Raw genomic sequence first — 26443 nt, 5'->3', positions numbered from 1 at the left:
CATCAAACTCTTCAGCTGCCTGGCCACTCTGCATGGTGGTGACATCAAATGATCCCCCACAATACTCTGAGCTAATACATAGAGGATATCCTTTTGTATATTGAATTTTTTTAAAACCAAATACATGTATTTTTCAGAAAAACATTGCCAATAAAAGTCTTCATCCCCTTTTCTTTTCTTTTTCTTTCTTTCTTTCTTCCTTTTTTTTTTTTTTTTTTTTTTTTTTTGAGTTGGAGTCTTATTCTGTCACCAAGGCTGGAGTGCAGTAGTGCAATCTCAGCTCACTGCAACCTCGGTTTCCCAGGTTCAAGTGACTCTTCTGCCTTGGCCTCCCGAGTAGCTGAGACTACAGGCGCCCGCCACCACACCCAGATAATCTTTTGTATTTTTAGTAGAGACACGGTTTCACCATGTTGGCCAGACTGGTCTCAAACTCCTGATCTCTGGAAATCCACCCACCTTGGCCTCCCAAAGTGCTGTGATTACAGGCTTGAGCCACCACGCCCAGCCACCCGTTTTCAGAGTTAAAAACTGAGAATAAGTGGACCCTATGTAACAGCCTTACATGATCAAATTTAATGTGTACGTTTCAGTTGCAAGTTGCAACATTATACTCTCTTGAAGAATACATGACATAAAAATCAACCAAAATGAAAGCTTAGTCTTCTCTTTCATTTTACTCAATTTATATTGGCTAAGCTGTATCTGTGTCTTTCTCTAGAATGTTCTTTTGTCAGCTTTGAATAATATTTATTTGCTCCATGTATTCAGGTTCATCAACTTGGCTGCGAAGTTGTTGTCTTGCTACTGGAACTTAATCCTGACCAAATAAATCTTTTTAATTGGGCAATTGACCGATGCTACACAGGTTCCTACCAACTTGCGTCTGGCTGCTTCAAAGCCATAGCAACCGTGTGTGGAAGCAGGTATGAACTTTTATAAGCAGTGATGAGTGGCAAGTATATTTAGGGTTACATTTTGTGATATGCATGATTGAGACTCGACTGTTTTGCAACTGTATGAGCAAAGTAAATTCTATGAGAATATAAAATGTTCTGTATATCCCCAGCAGGTAAACTACTCCCTGTAAGGTTGCAGTTCCATTGGTTTTTTTTTTTTCCGTTTTATCAGGAAACGATTTGTTGTTATATTACCTTTCTTTTTAATTGCCTGGAAATTCACAGTGAGGTATTACAACAGGATTTGAAATGACAAAGAAGATACATTATAGGAATTAAAGGAATGTCTGGAAATGTTTATAACAAGGGTGAACTATATTTACAAACAATCAAATCTAGGAAGTTGCCTAAAATTTTTAAATTCACTTTATACAAAACTTCAGAGGAAGAAAAGAAAATGTGACACCAAAGGTTCCGTAGATTATAGTTTTAAAACCATTGCCTTTGTTGTGTAAATTAGTCATTCACTGTAGCCGTTCAGTATGATTTGTATACTGAAATAAGTTCATAGCTATGATGAGAGGTTCAATAAAGGTTCTCCAAGTTGCAAAGCTATTCCCAAGAAAGAGCTTATATATCAGAAAAATTGAAAGAAACCAACTCATTTATTTTTGAAAATATTCATATAAACTGTCAATTTTCCTTTTTAATTAAATGTTGCACTTTAAGTAGCTATCTTGAGCTACTGGATCAAGAGAATAAAAGTGAATTCGTTTTAAATTCCCATCTGTTATTTGTCTAAGTTAATAAGAACAGTATTTTGGAAGATGTCTACTTTTAATAAACCTAAAATGAGCATGCTATTTAGAGGAACAAGTTTCTCCTTAAAATTTTTATCTTTCTTTTATAAAGATAGTAGATAACATTTCATATCTAAAGCTTTCATTTTCCATAATCTTAGTAATACAGTTTTTATTATAGACTTTAATCTCCATAAAAGTTAGAGCAAATGAATGTAACCTAAACTGTCTGATTTTCCATAAAGTTTTATTTCCTATTATAAGCATCACTAAAAAATATACTTTAGGACTTTACCAAAAGAACATTGTTACAAAAATCTCTTTCTCCAGAATGCTTTTTTTTTAAATTTTCAGATATTTCAACATTCTAAAAATAAAGTTTTGTTCACGTAACCCTTTGATTTTAAAAATATTTTAGAATCTATGACTTGGACTTCTTTTCTTTGACAAGAATAAGTTTCACCTCTTCACTGCCCTTCTCTCAGTGAACTTGGCTTGAACTATCCTAATCAAATTTATTACATTGCATGGCCATCTCATAAAATATCACACTGCAATTCCCTGAATAAATCTAGGTATTTTCCTTAGGGAGCACAAATAAATGCTTAATAAATTTAGCAACATAGTCTCAATTTCAATAATATCTCTAGTGACAAAAATATTAGGTCATAAAATCTTCTATGTTCCAAATATTTTTTAAGGTATCATCGTACACTATCTTGGTTTCTTAGACAAATATTGCACATCTATTTGGATTCATGACACTCATCTATTCTGAAGGAAGGGTGGAGGGCAGGGAAACACAGTGGCTTGACCCCAACTGTCCAGATAGTGACCAGCGCTTCTGCTATTTCTCAACAAAGGGCATATTCAGAATTTAAACTTTCAGCTGTGGCCTAAATTTGCTCTTTCCCCATGAATTCTTAGCCTGTGTAGTCTAGACGAGCCTCCAGAGAGGCCTGAGCAGTTATTGTGCTTGTCTTTGCAGTACTTTTTTTTAAAAGCAATTGTGATATTTTCAGCTCTTGCTTGATTTGTCTTCTGTAAGTTTGCTTCTAAAAAGCAACTAAAGACCTTATCTTATGAAATATGTTTCTGAAAAGTCCTATGCCAACTGAATCTTATTTTAAGTTTCTCAAACAAGTTATCTATCCAGTAAGTCCTACAAGTCATTTTCTAAAGCAAAGAATCCTTCTTGTAAAATAAATAATTATGTCCTCCTTTTCAAATAGGAATGATTATATCCTGGATTTATTTGTAGAGGAATATGACAGTTATAAGCACATTTATTTATTAAGAAACCACTCATAATTGACTTTAAAATACCTAACAAATTGAATATTTTTAAATGCCCTTGTTGATTTAAATTTTCTACTTTAGTTTTAGAAAAGAGAATTTGCCATTTTTGCATAATTACGATATCAGTGATCATTAGCTGTGGCAATGGGGAAAAATGGTTCTCTACATCCTTGTTTTTGGTTACTTTTCCAGCAGTAAAGGACTGTGTGTGAGTGTGAGTGAGTGTGCATGTGCGTGCTGTGAACTTACTGTTCTGTAGTCAAAACTCTATAGCTATGCCATGCTCTGACTCTGGTGATATTAGGAGATAGAAAGTCAGAATAGAACTTGAATAGGACCAGAAGAAAGGAAGATAAAGATAGAAAGTGATGGTGGAACTGGCAGTATTAATTTTGCAAAATTTTTCATAAAATGTTAATCTATTTGATTAAAAGCTATTAAATACAGCTCACTACTACAACTTAGTACAAAAAAAAATTGCTTATTTGTCAGGCAGCTTTAGTTCAAATAACTGGTTTCAGTATGTGTCCTTATTAATTTTCCCCTCACTCCAAACGAGATTAGAATAAGATAAATAAGGAAATTGGGAAAGAAACTAAATGACTTTCCAAGGTTATAAATCGATAAATTGTGTATTAAGAGCGTAGGCCATTTCAAATCATTAGCTTAATGCACCAGAATTCTCTTCACATTTTAAGTAAAAACGTAAACATTTCGTTAGTTTTACTTTTACCCTGCAACACACTCTTAAAACATGTTGAATAGATGTTTTAGAATTGTATGTGAGAACAAGGTACAAAGTATTGATTTTTAAAGATTTTGTTGGATTTATTTTCGGCGGTGGTTTTCGTTGGCATTGTTTGTATGTTTGTTTTTCTTTAACTTTCTATAAATCTTTCCTAATTTAAGTCAGGCCTAGCAAATTTGAATTCCTAAAAGTAAATGCCCATTTCTTTAGGTAATAACACCCATCTGTCAACAAGGAAGATGGACAAAGTTTATGATTCATAAATCCCAATCGCACTACCTAACTGATGATAAATAGCCTTACTTGATTGTGTCAGCCACCTGGAGTATTTCAGGAGAGCAGAGTTGGGAAACTGGGCTCCGGAAATATACCATCTTGGGTTCGATCCTCACTCCACCTCTAATCAAGCTGTGTATTCTTGAACAAGTTACTACAGATGCCTACCCACTAGTAAAATAGGGTTAATGACAGAGTTAGAGTAATGATTAAACAAAGACAAACTCTTGGTCTAAGGCCTGACACATGGTAAATACCCCATAAACAGTGCTATTCAATAGTTGTTGGAGGAGAGCAGCTGTGAAGTAATCCCCTCAATTAACTAGTGAAATCTTTCTCTTCAGAATACCTCAGAGCCATCCTGACCTTTGTCACTTGGTACTAGGTAAGCCAGAGCTAGCAGGCATTTCCCAAATTCTTCACCATCTCCTCTCTTCCAGATAGTTTTATTTCTTGTTTCCTTTTTGAGTCGTATCTACCTCCCATATTTATTTTATCATTTGATTTTTATTTGGTATGATCACAGCTGTCTTTATTTATCTTTTACCCCTCCTCTGCCTATGCTGAATAATTAAATACTGAAAGGTATAAGACTTCATAACACAGCCTGTTTTCAACATCTAAGTACAGACATTTTATTTGTACTCTTTTGCTTATTTGACATTTCTCTCATTGTTTCTTCCTCTTGGTTTCTTTCATTTTCTGAATCTGTTATTCTTTCAATGTTATTGCTCATGAATTTTATTCATAATATTCAACAAAAAAGTAAATGCTCTAATTACAAGGTCAAGTGCATGTCCTTGCCTAGTAAGAGAGAGGCTGAGGCTTTGTCTGTCCCTTTCCTGCCTTTAAATTCCCAGCAATCCAGCAATATATTTGGCATATATAAAAATGTGTTAGTATTAAATTCTAGTATCAGAAGACAGAGATGTAGGTAAAGCATCTCTGCTACTATAAAACTCAGAAGGGAGTTTCCTTTCTACTTTTATAGTTAGAAAGGTCTGTTCCGAGATACAGCAGTTTGTAACAATTCCAGATTACACTGGCTATGAAACGCACTATTGTGGGCTGTCTAAACTCAGAGCATTGTGAATAAGAGCTTGCATTGTTTGAAGTCAGACTTACTAGGAGTCTGGCCTCCACCATTTCTACATGACCTGAAGCAAGTACTTTTCTCTAGGCCTTGAATGCTTGTTGTGAAGATTAAATAACAATTCTAAATAAAAGTCTTGGCACAGTACCTGGCACAAAGTAAGCACATAGTAACATCACTGTCACACATTTTTCAATATTATTCTTACCCTCATCATCATCCTCACTGTCATCTGGGGGTAGTTCCCCAGTTTTTCCCATCAGACCCACCAAACTTACACTGTGTTCAGTGAAAAATACAAGTTACAGAAAAGTAATCATTTTGGAGTGAAAATTAATAAACCTGTTTTGGAGGGGAATATAGCAGTATCTGCCAAAATTTTAAATGTGCCCTTTGACCATGCATGACCTCTCTATGAATTTTTTTCTAAAGAAAGGCTAGCATATTTGGTGTTTGTAGCACATAATGAAAAAGTGAAAACAGGCTAAATGTCTATCAATACATGTCAAAAGTTGGATTCCCCAGGAAATAGACTGAGATGGAGATTTGAACGCAGGACATTTATTAGGGTGTGCCCTTGGGGTCAACATCTATGGGAAAATGAAAGAATTAGGACTAAGAAAAGAAGAGAAACCTCAGTCATTCCCACTGGGGCTGCTGCTGGGGAACAGCTATGACCTTGATCTAAGCAAACCTCTTTGGTTGAAGGCAGTTCCCAGAGAAGGCCTCAGATCCAGGATTCAGCTGCCATCAGTTTAGCTGGAGGATTGAGTGCCTCGTCCTGAAAGAAGGATCTAGATGACACACCGCAATACACATTACAAGAGTAGTTGTTGATGATATGTTTCTAGTATGGAATATGTGGCAGCTATTAGGAAGACTGAAGTGAACCTTATAGTTCAGGAAAAAGCAGATCGCCAAACAGTACAGACAGGTAGTATAATCACATTTATGTTTAAAACCCTTTACATTGAAGGAGAGGTATTTTGATGCAAATGTTCATATGTAGACTTAGAAAACAGCTGAAATATCAAAATGTTGACAGTCATTGCCTCTGGGATTAAGAATAACAGTTGGAAGAATGAAAGGATATGAGATACTTCATATTGGATTTTATTCACCTACCTACATGCAACACCAACTTGCAGCCTTGTGAGAACCATCTTTAGGGTTGAATCTTTTAGAAGAAAAATATATTCATGTATTACTGGTGTCATAAAAATTAATATTTGAGTAATGTTAAAAGAGGAAAAACTTTTTCATGTGTTTAACCAATTCTTACTATAATTTCTCACTGAACTTAATGTAAAATGGGATATTTTTATAGTAGGACATGCCCTTCTGGAAGGGTGATTCTCATTCTGTTTTCTGTTGCTTTTAACAGAATACCTGGAACTGGATAATTTATAAAGAAAGCAATTTATTTCTTACAGTTATAGAGGCTAAGTCCACGGTCAAGGGGCCTCATCTGGTGAGGGCCTTCTTGCTGATGGAGACTCTCTGCAGAGTCCTGAGATGGCACAAGGCTTCACATGGCAGGAGAGTTGAGCATGCTAGCTTCTCTTCCTCGTCTTATAAAGCCACTGGCCCCACTCCCATGATGTCTGTCAGTCCATTAATCCATGAATAGATTAATCCATTCATGAGGGCAGCCTCATGACCCAGTCACCACTTAAAAAGTCCCCACTTCTCAATACTGCCACATTGGGGATTAAATTTCAACATGAATTTTGGTGGGACAGACATTCAAACTGAAGCAGTGATTGTTCTAAAACAGAACTTCTTAGACAATGTAATTATGTAGAATCAAAAAAAAGAATCCCAAGGAAAAACAGCTAATATATTTTTTCACCTTCAAACTATCTTTTTCTTCCTGGTTTGTTTGAAAATAAATAAAGAAAATAAATAGTAGTTACCCACCTTCTACATATAAACTGTTCAATAGTTCAACTAAACCAGGTACAGTGGTTCACATCTGTAATCCCAGCACTTTGGGAGACCAAGTTGGGAGGATCAGGAGGTGAAGACAGCAGTGAGCCGTGATCAAGCCACTGCACTCCAGCCTGGGTGACACTAAGACCTTGTCTCAAAAAAAGAAAAGAAAACAATAAGTTCAACTCACCAGGAGTTTTCTACTTGTGACTTCTTTTTCACGATAATCTAAGAAAATGCATAGAGTAAAAGATGACATCTTTAAATAGTATTATGTAGCAAGAAAAAATGGATTTAATCCCTCTATCCTATATGGTTATACTGCCAATTGCTGCATAATCTATTCTCTATGTTCCTCTCCCCCCATCCCACACACACTATCAGTTACCAAATCCTGCTGATTTTATTTCCTTAGTGTTCCTCAGATCTCTCCCTTCCTTCTGTCTCTAATGCCTGAGTTCAAGCCCTCATCAGTTCCCATTTGGATTCTTACAACAGCTTCCACTCTTGGCCCCGTACAATCCATTTTCCACACAGCAGCTAGTGTGATTCTTCAAAAAGTGAATGCCATTGCCTCCCTCCCCATGGCAAGTTCTGTAGTGCTTCTCTGAAACTTTTAGGGTGAAGTCCATAGGATGGTTATCTTCTGAACCCACCAACTGCCCTAGCTTCACCTCCTCCTATTCCTCTACTCGTTTATTGTATTCAATCTACTACACAAAGATTCTTCCCTTTTCCAATAGGTATGCTGTTTCATTCTTGAAACCTTTCAAAATGCTGTTCTCTGTCTGGAACACTCTTGTACTACCCCTTCTGTGACCTGGCTAATGTCTCCTGATGCTTCAAGACTCATTTTACTCATTTTCTCTTCAGAAAAGACCTCCCTAACCCCACATCTAATGTAGGTGTCCCTCATCAGGATTCTTGTAGCATGCTGTGGATGCCTCCTCCATAACACTCATCAGAACTAGACTGTACAGGTTGTCTCCATGACGAAACTATAAGCCCTCCTTAAGAATAGAGACCAACCTTGCTATCTTCTTATCATCGGTACTTTGCACGTTGTTCCTGATAATTGTTTGGCACTTAATAAATTTAGATAAATCAAATGGAAATATTAATTCAGTGAGCTATTGAGAAACTTAATATGTATCCTTTTCTGTCTTTTTCACTTGTCATTAAAATCCATTTACATCTCGTAGACTTTTGTGTTCTTTTATCTTGATGTCCTAGTATTCGATTTTAAAGCAAAATAAAGTCATTTACCATTATCTAACAATTAATAGCAAAAGAAGGAGGCAAAAAATGGCCAAATGGGGGTGGGGATGTCATCAATAAGTGACCAAGGTCAGCATGCCAGCTTGAATTTTAAGAGGTAACAATCTAGCTATGCTGTCTTATAAACCATGCTGTTTTGTTTCATCTTGTTGTGTTTTTAGGAACTATCCCTTCGACATAGTGACATTGTTGAACCTTGTTCTATTCAAGGCCTCTGACACCAACAGAGAGATTTATGAAATCTCCATGCAGCTCATGCAGGCACGTATCATTTACTGGCATAAGAAAATATCCATCCTCAAGTGTAGAAAATAGAAATGATATTTGATTACCTAATTCCATTTATTGATAGGCTTTTGTTAATTTCTGCTTATCGTTTCTGGCTATGAAGAGTGAAAAGCAATTATATAATATTTTGTAAATATACTAATTAAATTATATAATATTTTGTAAATATACTAATTTAATATGGTTTTAAAATAAGCATTAATTAGTTTTGTTACTTCTAACCTTTGGTAAATACAAAAGCTCCTGAGATATCCAGCTAATGTTTTTCATACTACTTTTCACTTTCCTACCTCTTTATAGATCCTTGAAGCAAAGCTTTTTGTATACTCAAAGAAAGTTGCTGAACAAAGACCGGGAAGTATTCTCTATGGAACTCACGGCCCACTGCCGCCCCTCTACAGCGTGTCACTTGCCCTCTTGTCATGTGAGCTGGCCAGGATGTACCCTGAACTCACACTCCCCCTCTTCTCAGGTACCAGGCAGTAGTCAACAATGACATATGGGATCATTTCTTTGCTCTAAGTAATGTTTCTTTTTAAATTCTAGTTTGAGTTATGGCCGGGTGCGATGCCACTCATGCTTATAATCCCAGTACTTTGGGAGGCCAAGGCAGGCAGATCTCTTGAGGTCAGGAGTTCGAGACCAGCCTGGCCAATATAGTGAAACCCCATCTCTACTAAAAATACAAAAATTAGCCAGGCGTGTGGTGCATGCCTGTAATCCCAGCTACTTGGGAGGCTGAGGCAAGAGAATCGCTTGAACCTGGGAGGCAGAGGTTGCAGTGAGATGAGATTGTACCACTGTACACCAGCCTGAGCAACAGAGTGAGACTCTGTCTCAAAAAAAAATTTTAGAGTGATAATCAGTGATAGTAAGTTTGTAGATCAGAATTACTATGAGCTAGATCTAGTTACCAATGAAAGTAAATTCAGTAATTTTTTTAAATATAAAAAATAAAGTTCTTTCTCTAAAACAGTATAGGTATAAACATACATATGACAAATGCGAAGATGCTTAGATTCATAATACAAACTTCTACATACATTATATGTATAAATTTCCCAAAGAAATTAAATTCCCACCAAAGCTAAATATGAACAGTATAACTTATAATACATATAGTTGCTGCAGGTTGTTTGGTGATTGTGGTGATAGTGGCGGTGTTCTGTAGCTTGTATTTTGCTACATATGTAAGTTATTGAAAGTTTGAATTTTTGCACATTCTTTACAATCTTCATAAATAGTTTTTGTGAAAATTTATTTTTAAAAAATTACATTTGTCAACTAACTTCTTCCCTAAGTTCCTGTGGCACTTTGCAAAGAGACAGACTTTGGTCTCCTGAATTCATCCTCTTTTTCCATCTCTGTCACTGCCTCACCACGCCTTGACCATATCCGTCTCAGTCCTTCCCTGCCTCTGCATACCTGACTACGGTTCATCCTGCATGCTGCAATCCATCCACTATGCAAAGCCATGTATGTACAGTACTCCTTAACCTTCTCTGTCCAATTATCCTAAAAATAACTCATAACACCTGCAGTTAGTGAGAGGACAGTAGGTACTAGGCTCTGTGCTAGGCACTTTATGTACATCACATTCATCGCTTAATCTTTACAAGCCCTGGTATAGTACAGTGGTTAGAACAGAGGCTTTGGAGTCGGGCAGGCTTTTTCTAGTTGTTTGACTGTGGGCAAGTCATAGAACCTGTAAATTACATTCTTCATCTGAAGTAATAATGACTACCTCACAGGATGTGAGGATTAAAATGATCTAATGAAAACCAAGCAGTTGGCCCAGTCCTGGCATGGAATTATCACAACTGCCAGCACCACCAGCATCGCTGTTTTACAGATGGAAAAACTAAGGTTTAGAGATGTTAAATAATTTGCTTAACACCATATAGCTAAGGAAGCAACGAAGCCAGAATTAAGTCTAGATCTGTCTTCCTCCAAAGCCATTGCTATAAAATTAGAACTCCTTAACCAAGAAAAAAAAAAAAAAACTCCTTTTTTAAACTTGCTTTCTATCTTTTCATCTAAGAATCCTCTATTCCAATCCTACTGAATCTTTGACCAATGATCCAGGCCCTCTTGTAAATCTTTGCTTCTGTACATGCTGTTGAATGGCCCTCACCCCTTCTTCCTAGCTTCAATTTTCCTTAAGATCTAATTTAACATCCTCCTCTACTGTGCACACCTCTCCCTCTACCTGAGGCAGAGTTAGTCACTTCTTTTTGTAATACCTGAAATAGTTGAGGGAGCTATGAAAAGCCTTTTTAGTAAATTAATTCTCTTCTTGCAAAACTAAAATTTATTATCCACTTCAACCAAGATTTGAGTGCTGCCTACATGCTAGGCACTGTGCTTGGGTGTCAGGAATACAGAGGAAAGTAGATGTCTCTCCCATCAAAGGTTCATAGTCTGGCAGTAATGACAGATGTGCAATCAAGCCAGGCATGGTTGCTGAAGCCTGCACGTTGGGAGGTAATCCCAGCACTTTGGGAGGCTGAGGCAGGTGGACCACTTGAGGCCAGGAGTTTGAGACCACAAAAATGGTGGCACATGCCTGTAGTCCTAGCTACTCAGGAGGCTGAGGCACGAGAATTGCTTGAACCCAAGAGGCGGAAGTTGCAGTGAGCTGAGATGGTGCCACTGCACTCCAGCCTGGGCAACAGAGCAAGATTCTGTCTCAAAAAAAAAAAAAAGAAAGTTTTTAAAAAACAAAATTCTCAATGTATGAGACATAGCTGAAGGAGTAATCAATTATTGGGCCAGGAATATCAGGAAAGACTTCCCAGAGAAGTTGATGTCTAAGCTGTAGTTTGAAAGAAGAGTATAAATTTGCAGAGCAGACAAGTCGTTCACAGACATTACAGACCAAGAGACTATCACGTATACATTGGCTTAGAGTTATAAACTAAATTGGGAGATTATATAGAGGTCCGTTTAGGTAACATAACATGCAGGAATGGGAAAAGCTAGAGATGGTCGTGGGCAGACACAGAGGCCAAAATCATATCTTGGAAGGCCTTGTGTACACTAAGGGGTTTGTAGGCCAGCAATCTTCCACCTGTGCTTTTTGAATCCCCCTTCAGAGCTCTGTAAACAGAGAGAACATCCAAGCAAGTGGCTGGGGTTTTGAAAGCCACTGATGAGTTGCAAACAAGAAGAGGGAATATCAAGATCAGAATCCATTTTAGAAAGCCTGGTTGCAGTATGGAGGGTGGATTAATGAACATCCAGTCTGGAGAGAGGAGGCTAGTTAAGAAACAATGGCAATAGCCCAAGTAGGAAATAATAAATGATAAGGGCCTGAACAAAGACAGCCCAATGAGACTAGAGAGGAGAAACCAAAGTGAAAAGCTGCCAGGCAAATGCACAGAGGAGAATGCTACTGTGACATCAGGGAGGTCAGTGGTGATAACCCTCCTAGAAACCCAGTACAGGGAGAGGAGAAGGTTTGGGGCAAGGCAGGGATCGGGAGCTCAGCTGAGGATGTGGAATTCAGGCCTCTGTGAGACTTCCTCCCATATGGATGAGACTGGACTGAGGGGAGGTCAGCACTAGCAACTCACAGGAGGATGGCAGGGATTAGAGCCATGGGCACCAATGAGATCAGGAATGGAGGGAGCACAGAGCGGAAAGAAGGGCCTGGACACTTCTGCAGACTGGTCCAAGGAAGAGCAGAAGGGTGAGAAGGATTGCAGGGAGAGCATGCAGGAGAAGGGTTTCATGGAAACATAGAGGAAAAAGAGTTTTAGAAGGATAGAGTGAGCAGTCCACAGCCTCCAATGCAGTAGAAAGATCCCAGAAGAGAAAGCCTGAAAATGATTCTGAGTTTCGAAATTCATTGGCAGCTGTCAGTAGCTTCTGCAGGGAGGTAGTGGCAGAAGCCAGATCGCAGTGGCCTGGCTGAGAAAGAATGTAGAAAGAGAGGCTGGCTCTCCAGTGGGGTGCAGTTTTAAGGATGAGCGATAATTGGAGCATGTTTATTAGCTGAGAGGGAGACACTAGTAAAGTGGGAGTGGTTCACAATTCAGGAGAGAAACAGTCCGGCACATTTAACGAGATCAGAGGCTCCTATGAGTTTCAAGCAGGTTCAACCTATATTTCCTTCAAGAATTACCTTTTGGCTGTTTTGACTTATGAGAAATTACTTTTTTAAAATAACACAGAAAAATTAGGAGGTTATAATAGATTCCAAACACTTGTTTCTAATATAAACCCTGTGGTGAAATTTTTATTGCCTGTAATTTCAAGTGACCTAATTACTTGTAAGCAGCCAGTCAAGTTGTTCGGGTCCTTCCCAAAAGAGCAGCCACTGATGTTGTCTCACATTTTATTTAAAGTGTTTCTGGAGCAGTGAGTAGGGGGCTGTTGACATGTCTATGGCATTTTTCTTTTCTTGTTCCCTTTTAAAAAGGGAACTACCCTTGCCTGTCCAGGAGCTACCTGGGAGTTTGGGATACCTCAGACAGACATCTCTACTCTCTTGGTGCTGATGTCTGTCAGACAAAATGCACTTAACATAATAAGCAAATTATGTAACACGTAAGAAGGTTATCTTTGCTACAAAAAGTCTGTAGATTTTTATACCATTGTTAAAAGATAGGTCTTTTTAATAACTGCTCGCTCTCTTACTGGTTTTGAGGGTTTTTTTCCCCCTCTCCAAAGTCCACATCCTTCTAGTGGAGTTTAAATAGTTCTCTCACCATAAAACTGTTGGAAGTCTTTGCACCCAGAAGTCATTTTTCTCCACCAAATCCCCAAAACACTCTTGTTTGTGCCTTTCTGGTGTCATTTGTCACTGCCTTCCTTACCCCAGAATGACTTGTCACCATAATTTGCCTGAGTCTTTTTCTTAGGGACAGGAACTGCATCATTTGTCAGTCTTTGCTGTCTTTGTCATGCCTACCATAGTGTCTGGCACCTAGAAAACATCTCATACTTTGGGACAAATGAATGTTCTGATTTTTTTTTTTCTCATTAAACTTTTTTTAATGGGTCTCAAAATTCTGTGACAAATTTTTGGTCAAGTTGTTTCCATTAAAAAGTACTGATTTTAAAAACTAATAACTTAAAACTGCCACAAGCAAAAAAGAAAACCAAAGTGGTCCACAAAACATTCTCCTTTCCTTCTGAAGGTTTTACGATGCATTGTTATCATTAACCAGTCTTTTACTACTAAACTTAAATGGCCAATTGAAACAAACAGTTCTGAGACCGTTCTTCCTCCACCACTGATTAAGACTGAGGTGGCAGGTATTAGGGATAATATTCATTTAGCCTTCTGAGCTTTCTGGGCAGACTTGGTGACCTTGCCAGCTCCAGCAGCCTTCTTGTCCACTGCTTTGATGACACCCACGGCAACTGTCTGTCTCATATCACGAACAGCAAAGCGACCGAGAGGTGGATAATCTGAGAAGCTCTCAACACACATGGGCTTGCCAGGAACCATATCAATAATGGCAGCATCACCAGACTTCAAGAATTTAGGGCCATCTTCCAGCTTTTTACCAGAACAGCGATCAATCTTTTCCTTCAGCTCAGCAAACTTGCAGGCAATGTGAGCTGTGTGGCAATCCAGTACAGGGGCATAGCCAGCACTGATTTGGCCTGGATGGTTCAGGATAATCACCTGAGCAGTGAAGCCAGCTGCTTCCATTGGTGGGTCGTTCTTGCTGTCACCAGCAACGTTGCCACGACGAACATCCTTGACAGACACGTTCTTGACATTGAAGCCCACATTGTCCCCAGGAAGAGCTTCACTCAAAGCTTCATGGTGCATTTCAACAGATTTCACTTCAGTTGTAACGTTGACTGGAGCAAAGGTGACCACCATACCAGGTTTGAGAACACCAGTCTCCACTCGGCCAACAGGAACAGTACCAATACCACCAATTTTATAGACATCCTGGAGAGGCAGGCGCAAGGGCTTATCAGTTGGACGAGTTGGTGGTAGGATGCAGTCAAGTGCCTCAAGCAGTGTGGTCCCACTGGCATTGCCATCCTTACGGGTGACTTTCCAACCCTTGAACCAAGGCATGTTAGCACCATTCCAACCAGAAATTGGCACAAATGCTACTGTGTCGGGGTTGTAGCCAATTTTCTTAATATAAGTGCTGACTTCCTTAACGATTTCCTCATATCTCTTCTGGCTGTAGGGTGGCTCAGTGGAATCCATTTTGTTAACACCAACAATAAGTTGTTTCACACCTAGTGTGTAAGCCAGGAGGGCATGCTCTCGGGTCTGCCCGTTCTTGGAGATACCAGCTTCAAATTCACCAACACCAGCAGCGACAATCAGGACAGCACAGTCAGCCTGAGATGTCCCTGTAATCATGTTTTTGATGAAGTCTCTGTGTCCTGGGGCATCAATGATAGTCACATAGTACTTGCTGGTCTCGAATTTCCACAAGGAGATATCAATGGTGATACCACGTTCACGCTCAGCTTTCAGTTTATCCAAGACCCAGGCATACTTGAAGGAGCCCTTTCCCATCTCAGCAGCCTCCTTTTCAAATTTTTCAATGGTTCTTTTGTCAATGCCTCCGCATTTGTAGATTAGATGGCCAGTAGTGGTGGACTTGCCGGAATCTACATGTCCAATGACGACAATGTTGATATGAGTCTTTTCCTTTCCCATTTTGGCTTTTAGGGGTAGTTTTCACGACACCTATGTTCTGGCGGCAAACCCGTTGCGAAAAAAAAAGTTGTTTTTTTTTTTTTTTTTTTTTTTGAGACGGAGTTTCGCTCTTGTTACCCAGGCTGGAGTGCAATGGCGCGATCTCGGCTCACCGCAACCTCCGCCTCCTGGGTTCAGGCAATTCTCCTGTCTCAGCCTCCTGAGTAGCTGGGATTACAGGCACGCGCCACCATGCCCAGCTAATTTTTTTGTATTTTTAGTAGAGACGGGGTTTCACCATGTTGACCAGGATGGTCTCGATCTATTGACCTCGTGATCCACCCGCCTCAGCCTCCCAAAGTGCTGGGATTACAGGCTTGAGCCACCGCGCCCGGCTGTTTTTTTTTTTTGAGTTGAAGTCTCACTTTGTCTCACTGCAACCTCCACCTCTCAGGTTCAATTTGTGTCTCGCTGCAACTTCCGCCTCCCAGGTTCAAGCGATCATCCTGAGTCAGCCCTCCTAGTAGCTGGGATTGCAGGCATGGGTCATCATGCCCAACTAATTTTTGCATTTTTAGTAGAGACAGGGTTTCACTGCATTGGACAGACTGGTCTTGAACTCCTGACCTCAGGTGATCCATCCGCCTTGGCCTCCCAAAGTGCTGGGATTACAGAATGTTCTGATTTTATAACGATTTGAGTATGTGATATAAGTTGCATACATCAGTCACATCCATAAATGTAGAAATTAAGTAAATTTTGAAATTTTGACATGTATAAGAAAACATAATAGCTTAGCACTGTCTGATTATTATATACAACATTATAGTCTTCAATATAAAAAATTATTATTTTAATTTTAGGAAAAGGGCCAAATCAAATAAAGCTACTGTTTCAGAGGATCCAGTGAATTATCTTGGTATAATTCCTGGCATCTATGTTGTTCTATTATTTAACAGCCATGAGCCCTCTAAGTGAGATTGCATCGCCACACTGTATCGTAACACCTGCATGAGACCAAGCTTCTAATTTCCCTGAGGATAAAACACCTTCTCTAGTTATGAGAAATAGGAGATTACATCGGAGCCTGCTGCGTATACATAAAGCTATGCTTCTCTATCTAAGAAAGTTTATTTGGATTATAAAATGAATGCTGTTGGCAGTGAAACAATGCCAGAATGCTCTGAGAGAAAGTAATGGTGAAACGTGACTGGACCAGACATAGGGCTTCACTGTTTGGACTCACTTGTCTCACAAGGGACATACAGCTCTTGGCAGGCACCTTCCACGTGCTTAGCAGTTTTCAAGAAGACTCTGCGAATTAGATTTATTCCTCTTAGAGATCCACATGTCACTTTTTAACAGCCAATGTTTCATGGAAGACTCTTTGTAAAACACTGGGTTAGTGGAAAGATAATCATTGGTGTTAGAATGATCCTACCACAATTTGTGAGAGCCCGCTGGATGGGAGGTGCCGTACTGAGCACGTTGAATTTATTATGATTATATCTTTTAGTCATTTCAGTAGCCTGATGTGGGGCCTTATCAGTCCCATTTTACAGATGAGGAAACTGAGGGGCAGAGAGGTTAACTAACTAGCCCAGAGTCACATGCAGCCAGTATGTGGTAGAACTGGAATCTGAACACATGCCCTTCTGACTCCGAGTCCCTGACTTTGTCCACACTCTGATATACATCTTCCGCTAGCAGTGGATTTGCACACCCTCTGCTTATACCAAGCCTGTGCTTGCCCTGCAGTACTATGCACTTACCTGCACAGGGCACCAGATGTGGAGAGACAAGGTTGCAGACAAGCCTTGGTTTTATGATTCTGTAGCCTGGGGGAGCAACTGTATATGAAAATGCTTTGTAAATGTAGGACACTGTTCAGCCTGCAAGTTGGCATTTGAGTTTTCATTTATTCTGGCGGGATAAAATATGGATGGCTCTCTGTCCCCGCAATTCTCTTTAGAGGTAAGCCAGCGATTCCCCACGACACACCCCAATGGACGCCAGATCATGCTCACATACCTGCTGCCCTGGCTGCACAACATCGAGCTGGTGGACAGCAGGCTCCTCCTCCCAGGGTCCAGCCCCAGCAGCCCAGAGGACGAAGTCAAGGACCGGGAGGGTGATGCGACTGCTTCTCACGGGCTGAGAGGAAATGGCTGGGGCTCTCCAGAAGCCACGTCACTGGTCCTGAACAACCTCATGTACATGACGGCCAAGGTAAACTGAGGGGAAATGTGCTTCAAGTAGCATGGCTCCATCATCAGAAAAAAACCCTGGGTTAATCAAACCCCATGCTTCAAACCCAGGGAAAATGGGATTCCTTTAAAATCACATGAATGGGGATAAATCATGGTGATGGTTGCACAGTAATATGAATGGGCTTAATGCCACAGGCTGTACATTTAAAAATGATGATGATGGGCCACGCGTGGTGGCTCACACCTGTAATCCCAGCACTTTGGGAGGTCGAGACGGATGGATCACAAGGTCAGGAGATTGAGACCATCCTGGCCAACATGGTGAGACACCATCTCTTCTACTAAAAATACAAAAATGTGATGGCACATGCCTGTAATCCCAGCTGCTCGGGAGACTGAGGCAGGAGAATCACTTGAACCAGGGAGTCGGAAGTTGCAGTGAGCTGAGGTTGCACCACTGCACTCCAGCCTGGTGACAGAGTGAGACTCCATATCTCAACAATAACAACAACAAAAAATGGTGATGATGGTAAACGTTCTGTTATGTATATTTTACAGCAATTTTAAGAATAATAAAAATAAGCCTAACATATTAAAAACTCACCTGAATAGGTATTGTGCATGACTGATTAGTGCATTATTAATTACTGTTTACTGAAAGATGACATCTTTCTGATAAATGGTCCTGTTTCCCCCTTCTTAGGATTTTGAGATGGTCATGATCCTCAAAACTACTTTCAGTCAAACATTTTACCTCCTTACAGTTTTCACACGTCTCTTGGGCCGGTTTTTATTTTGTTATAGTATGGAGATGAAGTTCCTGGGCCAGAAATGGAAAATGCTTGGAATGCTTTGGCCAACAATGAGAAATGGAGCAACAACCTGAGGATCACCTTGCAGTTCCTGATTAGCCTCTGTGGGGTCAGCAGTGACACAGTTCTCCTGTCCTATGTAAGTGTCTCTCACACCTTCAAGAGTGATTATTCCTGCAGGGACTCCATGTGCCATTTGCCAGTCAGAATGTGCTCTTTGCCCCAGCTAAAATAGAAATGTCCAGTTAGTCACATGACTCTCCTGTGAGCTCATCCAGATATTGCATAAAAGTTCCCTTCTGCCCCCTAGACACGGGCTATGTGTGCTAGTCATGCCTCTATCATCTCCTTGCTTTGAGCCTTGGGACACAGAAACCTATTAATATAGGGCAGGTGTCCCCAAACTACGGCCTGTGGGCCACATGCAGCCCCCTGAGGCCATTTATCCGCCCCCCCGCTGCACTTCAGGAAGGGGCACCTCTTTCACTGGTAGTCAGTGAGAGGAGCACTGTATGTGGCGGCCCTCCAACGGTCTGAGGGACAGTGAACTGGCCCCCTGTGTAAAAAGTTTGGGGATGCCTGATATGGGGGTGGATATTTTTCTAGCAGTTACTGAAAGCTGCCTTCTATAAACATTAGACCTACTATGTGAGAGACACAAGTAAAATGTTGTATTATCACTAATAAAAATATTTCATGTTTACATCTTGATGCTCTTGAAACAGAATAAAAAAGCAGAGTATCCAGGTTTTTCTCTTTAAATTCAAGTGGTAGAAGAGAGAAGTAAAGTAAGCACAGAGAAGCCCTTCTGAAATGTCTGATATTTACTCTTGGCATTTAAAAGTGATAGGATCAACAGAATGGACAGCATTTTTAAAACCCAAACTCAATTGGCATTTCGGTGCTGGTTGTTTTTGTGACAGGTTTATGCCTTCCTGCTGCTTCGAGTCACAGAAGCCTCACTGCGGCTTGCAGGGCTCAGGTTGGACCGTGAGGCCTCCAATAATGTGGAGCTTTAATCCAGAGTTATTTTTAAAATTTAAAACCATAAAAACAGCTAAAACTCGTTTGTTTCTTGGGGAGAAGAGAATAGCAGGGGACTGGATTCTGTTTTAAACAAAAACAGCTAGCAGGTTTTTTTCCCAGGGTTTGTATAAATAAAATTATTTCTGAAGATGAGACTTTGATGGCAAGTTTTCAGTTTAGATAGAGTTCACTTGCCCCAAAAGTGACTTCTTAAAACTTAGCCATTAGAAAAGGCAAGGGCTTTAAGAACACACTGCTGTCAGATGTGCAGGTGAAGAGAGGTGAATTTTAATCCAATCCCTTGGTTCATCCTAGGATAGCACAAAGATTAGCTATCAGGGTGACAGCTCCTGCATGATGACACGTTTATCTAAATGAGAGGTTTACCAGTCTAGCGTTCTTATGGACTAGGCTCTGTGAAACATCCCTTGTTTTCTTTTTTTCTTCTCAGATTAAAAAAGTAGCAATATACTTGTGCCGTAACAACACCATCCAAACCATGGAAGAGCTTCTCTTCGAACTGCAGCAGACAGACCCCGTGAACCCCATCGTCCAGCACTGCGACAACCCACCCTTCTACCGCTTCACGGCCAGCAGCAAGGCCTCCGCAGCAGCCTCGGGTAAGAAGAGCAACTGGGCAGACGCCTGGTCGCAGACCCCTGGGGTTTCCTTTATGTAGATTCCAGAAAGGATATGAGAATGTATTTGTTACTTTTTTCGTACTCCTGTGTGTGCATACAATTATGAGATGGCTTAAGAATAACCAAGACATGGGTTGGGTGCAGTGGCTCACGCCTGTAATCCCAGCACTTTGGGAGGCTGAGGCGGATGGATCACTTGAGGTTAGGAGTTCAAGACCAACCTGGCCAATATGGCGAAACCCCATCTCTACTAAAAATACAAAAAATTCAGCGAGCATGGTGGTGTGCGCCTGTACTCCCAGCTACTCCCAGGAGGCTGCAGCAAGAGAATCACTTGAACCCAGGAGACAGAAGTTTCAGTGAGCTCAGATTGTGTCACTGCACTCCAGCTTGGGTTACAGAGCAAGACTATGTCTAAAAAAAAAAGAAAAAATAGAATAACTGAGGCTCTCAGGGACTGTAGGGTTAATGAAATGATCTTGTAAAGATGACTCAGAATCTGTGTCCCCAAGTATCCTCCATCATAGAACTTTGTATTTCAGGCTGATCCTAGCCAGGACACTGCAGTCACTCAGGAATTTCATTTCTGCACACTCCTTCTTGTGTCTGGACCCTCCCTTGGCTAATATTCCCCCAGTGTTGACTAAAATACCCTCCCAAAAGTATTATCACTTTTGATAAACTGGTGTCTCAGCATCCTTTGATGAAATATATGCCATCCTCCTCAAATTCCTTGAAGCCTGCCTCCCTTTTGCTGACCTCATGCAGTAACTGCCTTCTGATTCCCTCCTCTCCTAGTCTTCTATGCTCTCCGTTCACCCTGCACCCTCCTACCAGAGTAGGGTTCTTACAGGGAGGCAGTACCACAGCAATCAGAAGCGCTAGGTACTTGGCCTTACTTCGCTAGCATTAGTTTAGTAACTCCTAGACCCAGAAATACTAAAGCAGCCAACAGCAGGACCAGCCAGTATAAATAAGCTCATTACCTAAGTGGCCACAAAGAAGAACTCTAAAGAATGTAGCCTCGCTTTACAAGAGTTAAGGAATTTGGTTTGACCATAGCAGATGTCTATGATTCATTTCAGTGGTGTGGTCTTGGAAGGTTGTTTAGAATGTCTGAGATTGTGCAGGAGATGTAAGAAATCTTCTAAACATAAGATTTTACAGGAAATCTTTCCCTGGAATTACTGGAGACTTGAGCTTGACCCCTCAGCTTGCATCTTTTTCTAAGTATTTTTCTTCCAATCCCATCTATAGGAACCACCTCTAGCAGCAATACAGTGGTTGCTGGCCAGGACAATTTCCCAGATGCAGAGGAGAACAAGATATTGAAAGAATCCGATGAAAGGTTGGTGTACAAATTTGACTTAATATCCAGTATAGTGTTCCACAGTAATCAATACAAAGACAGCAATACAGGTTTGTGGAGTTTCATAAATTTTGCACATACATAAAAATCCTTTTTTGTTCTTATAAACCCAGACTGACTTCCCAGCTCTACTCTGTATATTCCTAAAAATAACAATTATTTCCGTGCAAAGTAAGACAAGAGAAAGATTAAGCATGTCATTCTGGTGGTGGAATTCCTCTTACCCCAGGGCTTAGTAAAAACCATAAGTTGTTTTGCTAGTGGGACCAGACCATCTGGAATTAAAGAGAAATTGCCATGTGAAATTTTCAAATCTGATTCTTGAATAATTTCTTAGAGATAGAATAATTATCTTGAGGTGAGTTCTATGAAACATCATCATTTTTATTTTACTTTTGCTTTGTCCTGTCTTGGTTAACCAAGAACACCATCTTTTCCTGCCAAACAAAGCATCCATTCCCTCCACATTAGCTCTTTAATAATATTATTTCCCCCATGTCTCAGCCTTCTTTTTGCCTTGCCTATGAACTACTCATCAGTAGTCAAATCAGAATCACTCTTTCCTGCAGTTGATTGTGAAGAACAGGGAAACAAACCAGGAGAGAAAAAACTCAAATTTTAATAAATGAATTAGGATGATCCTGATGGTATTGGAAAATTCCTTGGCTGAGCATTTTATAGTTAAAGGTAATAAGGGAGCCCTTTTACTGAAGAAATTAGTAACAAGGATGAGATCCTCACAAATTCATGTTAAAAATAATTTAGGGCCGAGCACGGTGGCTCACGCCTATAACCCCAGTACTTTGGGAGGCCAAGGCAGACAAATCACAAGATCGAGAGATCGAGACCATCCTGGCTGACACGGTGAAACCCCGTCTCTATTAAAAATACAAAAAAAAAAAAAAAATCCTAGCATGGTGGTGCATTCCTATAGTCCCAGCTACTTGGGAAGCTGAGGCAGGAGAATCGCTTAAAACCGGAAAACTCAAGTTGCAGTGAGCCAGGATCACGCCACTGCACTCCAGCCTGGCGATAGAGCGAGACTCCATCTCAAAAAACAAAAAAAGACAATTTAGGGCATCAAATAATGAAATAATTCACTTAGCCCAGAATGCCCTGGGGAGCCCACTGCTTCCCAAGCATCCTGAGGATTTCATTGTGTGCACTGGAACACAGCAGAGTCTGACGTGGAGAAGACCCGACACAGGGCTGCTGCCACTGGGGCTCTGAAGGCTCCTTCCCTAATTCAGGCACCTGCCAGATTCCTCACTGCATCACTAAGAGGCTGTGTTACCTTTAGGCTGATGCTCATCCATACTGGCTCTCCTTTGGACAAAAAGCTCAAACCCAGCAGATCATGAGTTATAGACCTTGTCCTTTGTAGTTCTCTAATAAAGGCCTTTGTTTCTTTCTCCAGAACGAATAAAGGTTTTTATACTCCACATATCAGTGAAGCCACAAGATTATTAATTGGCATGTTATTTTTAAGTCTGTATTTGCTATTAACATTACCTTCTTCGGAAAATTACCTTATGATAAAAATCACATTGTTTCTCTAAAGGTATTTTTTACTTCCTCATTGGAATATAACAGTCTTGATCATTTATTGTTTCATCTGAGTTTCCCAACTGAATATTATTTGAGGTAGAAACATGGTAGATCCCCATACATTAACATCTTATTACGAAAGCCTCTCTTTAGGGCCAGAGTTCAAGTGTCCTGCCTAAAGTTTTTAGTGGTGGCTTTGAACTTAAGAAGCCGGTAATCCCTCTAATATCAAAATCAGAGAGCATCTTCAAGAGAGATTTTGTTGTTTAGCTCTTACTCCTGCTGTCAACATATCTCTGTTCATCATTGGAAAGCCTGATGCAATTATCTACCCATATATATCACACATATTCATACACATCAGATTCTCTTATACTATTTATGTGGCTATAACATATTGATTGATCATATTCAAATACATGTGCAAACCTATGTCTGTGAACATTCTATCCAAATGTATACCATTATTCCATTGATCCCATACTGCACCTACACTACTTCTCTACTATATTCTTTCTTTTCTATGAAAGTAGGCTATGCCCTCAGCCTAAAATCCTTTTTTCTCTTCAATCTTCTTATTACCCTTTCCTCCTTGTACCCTATCATGTTGATATATAGGTACTTACAAACACACTTGTCTCAACCACCAGATTTTAATTCCCAGAGAACACAGATACACTGTGTATCTCTTACACCAAGCTTGTCCAACCTGAGACCCACAGGCCACATGTGGCCCAGGACAGCTTTGTTTTTTGTTTTTTGTTTTTGTTTTTGTTTTTTTAGAGATGGAGTCTTGCCCTGTCACCCAGGCTGGAGTGCAGTGGTATGATCTCAGCTCACTGCAACCTCTGCCTCCCGGGTTCAGGTGATTCTCCTGCCTCAGCCTCCCGAGTTGCTAGGACGGTGGCTAATTTTTTGTATTTTTAGTAGAGACAGGGTTTCACCATGTTAGCCAGGATGGTCTCCATCTCCTGACCTGGTGATCCACCGGCCTTGGCCTCCCAAAACACTGGGGTTACCAGCATGAGCCACCATGCCCGGCCCCTAGGACAGCTTTGAATGTGGCCTAACACAAATTTGTAAACGTTCTTAAAAGATTATGAGATTTTGTGTGTATGTGTGTGTGTGTGTGTGTGTGTGTGTGTGTGTGTGTGCTTTTCTTTTTCTAGCTCATCAGCTATTGTGTTAGTTTATACTTTTCTTCCAGTGTGGCCCCGGGAAACCCAAAGATTGGACATCCCTGTCTTACTCATATTTCTGTCCTCAGTGATTAGTCTACTGTGCTGTACATAGTAGGCATTTAAAATTGTTTCTTTGGTAAGTGAATGAAAATAGAAATGTCACAGCCCCAGAGGTGGATAAGCTGTCCAGCCACCACCAGTCCCCTTTCTCTTACCCTCCCAGTCACCCATCTCAGAGGACAGTTTACTCCTTTCTTTACAGTCCTTGTAAGCAAAGAGTCTACAGAGACAGTGTTGTTCAGAAACACCACCTAGGCTGCTGTGTTATACCCCTCAAAAGTGGGGGCATCTCTTCTACCATATCCATGGTTGGGCTGAGGGAAGCACCGTGGAGTTGGGCAAAATAGCCACCCTGGCACCATGTTCTTGACAACTAGGTTAATGGTCCTTTGATGTGACTCAGTAATATTTAATAACACTATTCCTACTGACAAAGGCACAAACAAACCTTATAGCTTATAGTAAAAGAACATTAAAGCAAGAGTAAAAGAAATGCGACAAGCTAAGAGGAGGGTAAGATGGGTGGTGTCTAAGTCCTGACCAAGGAAAACTACAGCTTATCATTTACCTAACCTGGAGGCCCCAGTAGCCAAAGTAAAAAAAAGAAAAAGCAAATTTTATAACATTCAGTGTTTTTTAAAAAAAAGAAAAAAAATGTCCAAGTTAACAGTAATCTATTATACATTTCAAAATAGCTTGAAGAGAGTAATTCAGATGTTCCTAGCATAAAGAAAAAATAAATACTTAAGATGATGGATATCCTAATTAGCCTGATTTGATATTTATACATTATATGCATGTATCAAATGATCACATCTACCCTGAAAAATGTACATCTATTGTGTAACAATAAAAAATTTTTTAAAGCTACTTATTAGAAATTATAACAGAAAGTACATCTACACTCTAAGTAAGATTTTTCATGCAGTTTATTTTACTAGGCAACAAAATGAACATATACTTATTAAAAGAGTAGTTTATAGAAATTTTTGAAGTATGCAGAAACAATCTTCATAAGTTTTCGTTTTTGTTTTTATGACAGATTCTCATTCTGTCACCTAGGCTGAAGTGCAGTAGCACAATCACAGCTCACTGTAGGCTCAACCTCCCAGGCTCAAGCAGCCTCCTGCCTCAGCCTCCCAAGTAGCTGGGAGTACAGCTGCCACCACACCTAGCTCATTTTTTTATTTCTTGTAGAGATGGGGTTTCACTATTTTGCCCAGGCTAGTCTCAAACTCCTGGGCTCAAGCAATCCTCCCACCTCAGCCTCCCAGAGTGCTGGGATTACAGGCATGAGTGACTGCGTCCAGCCATAAGTATTTTCAATACATCAATCTTAATAAAATATTTTTATAAATTTACATGCCCACAAAAGGATTTTTCATAGGAAACTAAAGCAGTACACCTCAGCTGTATAAATTTTGAATGACCTGTATTAAAACAGATAATTTCTATCTAAACCAATAGTGTCGATATACCTAATATTATTAATTTACTATTAGTTCAGTTATCTAAGTATTATTAATTTGAACTAAATCAACAAGGTAAAACTGAGGGGAACATTTCACCCTTCTGATTTTTCTCTTACCAGAGATATTTTCATGATATATTTCTTAAGGTGTGTACCTTTGATGTTAAAAGACATCAAGGATTCTAGTTAATCCTTGAAATTCTTCCAGGAACCACACCCAAAATAAGCTTCTTCAACCCAGAAAAGCAAAGGAAAATAACAGGTTTTACACTTGGGAGTCCATTTTTTACTTTTTCTTTGCCAGACATACACTTTGCTACACTGTGGTTTCAGTTTTCTCTAGAGCGAGGAGAACAATCTGGAAGGGACTTGCTCCTCCCCTTTATTCCAGCCTTATAAATAAACTCCACCCAACACCCCTTTAGATCCAGCTCAAAAGGGAAAAGAGACAAATTGCCATCCATCCTGTAATTCTTCCCTGTCCGGGCCCTCCAGAGCACGATTTAAAACCCAACATAGAACATAGCTCCCTGGTAGTTGGAGATGCTGTGGTGCTCTCCACCCGATGGAAATCTGCAGATGTGCTATTCTTTCATCCCCTGCCTTTGTTCCTTTCTGAATGATGTCTGGGCTTACCAGATGCTTTTATCACTTTGCATTTATTAGCATAAATATGATTAAAGAACTTCTTCAAAAGGTAATAAGTTTGTCCCTTTTCCAATTTATTTTCATCAATACCAGTCTGATTTAGTTGGCTGATTTGTATGACACTAAGCCAATGTCTTCGATATTCTGTTCTTTGAGATTCACAAATGCCCAAAAGATATGACAGTGAAGAATGTTTGAGGTATGAAATTACTGGGGAGAAGATGGCTGTCAGAAACGGG

The 26443-nt window shown here is 40.0% G+C and overlaps 1 protein-coding gene and 1 pseudogene across 9 annotated transcripts in view; one reads left to right on the top strand and one right to left on the bottom strand.

Annotated features, from left to right (window-relative positions):
* The window catches only part of FRY (FRY microtubule binding protein), a 450912-nt gene that overhangs the window by 341105 nt on the left and 83364 nt on the right, over positions 1–26443 (top strand). For all 9 annotated transcript variants that reach the window (XM_074387881.1, XM_074387877.1, XM_074387876.1 and 6 more), the window contains 7 exons: positions 772–926; positions 8487–8586; positions 8914–9085; positions 17211–17467; positions 18253–18399; positions 19738–19906; positions 21185–21275. In XM_074387881.1, coding sequence (XP_074243982.1) covers positions 772–926; positions 8487–8586; positions 8914–9085; positions 17211–17467; positions 18253–18399; positions 19738–19906; positions 21185–21275 — 1091 coding nt within the window. The remainder of the gene's footprint in view (positions 1–771; positions 927–8486; positions 8587–8913; positions 9086–17210; positions 17468–18252; positions 18400–19737; positions 19907–21184; positions 21276–26443) is intronic.
* Positions 13771–15320, bottom strand: LOC120365698 (elongation factor 1-alpha 1 pseudogene; annotated as a pseudogene).

Source organism: Saimiri boliviensis, chromosome 16, assembly GCF_048565385.1.
Source record: "Saimiri boliviensis isolate mSaiBol1 chromosome 16, mSaiBol1.pri, whole genome shotgun sequence".
NCBI classification, from domain to species: Eukaryota; Metazoa; Chordata; class Mammalia; order Primates; family Cebidae; genus Saimiri; species Saimiri boliviensis.
This window is presented reverse-complemented; position numbering and strand designations above follow the sequence as displayed.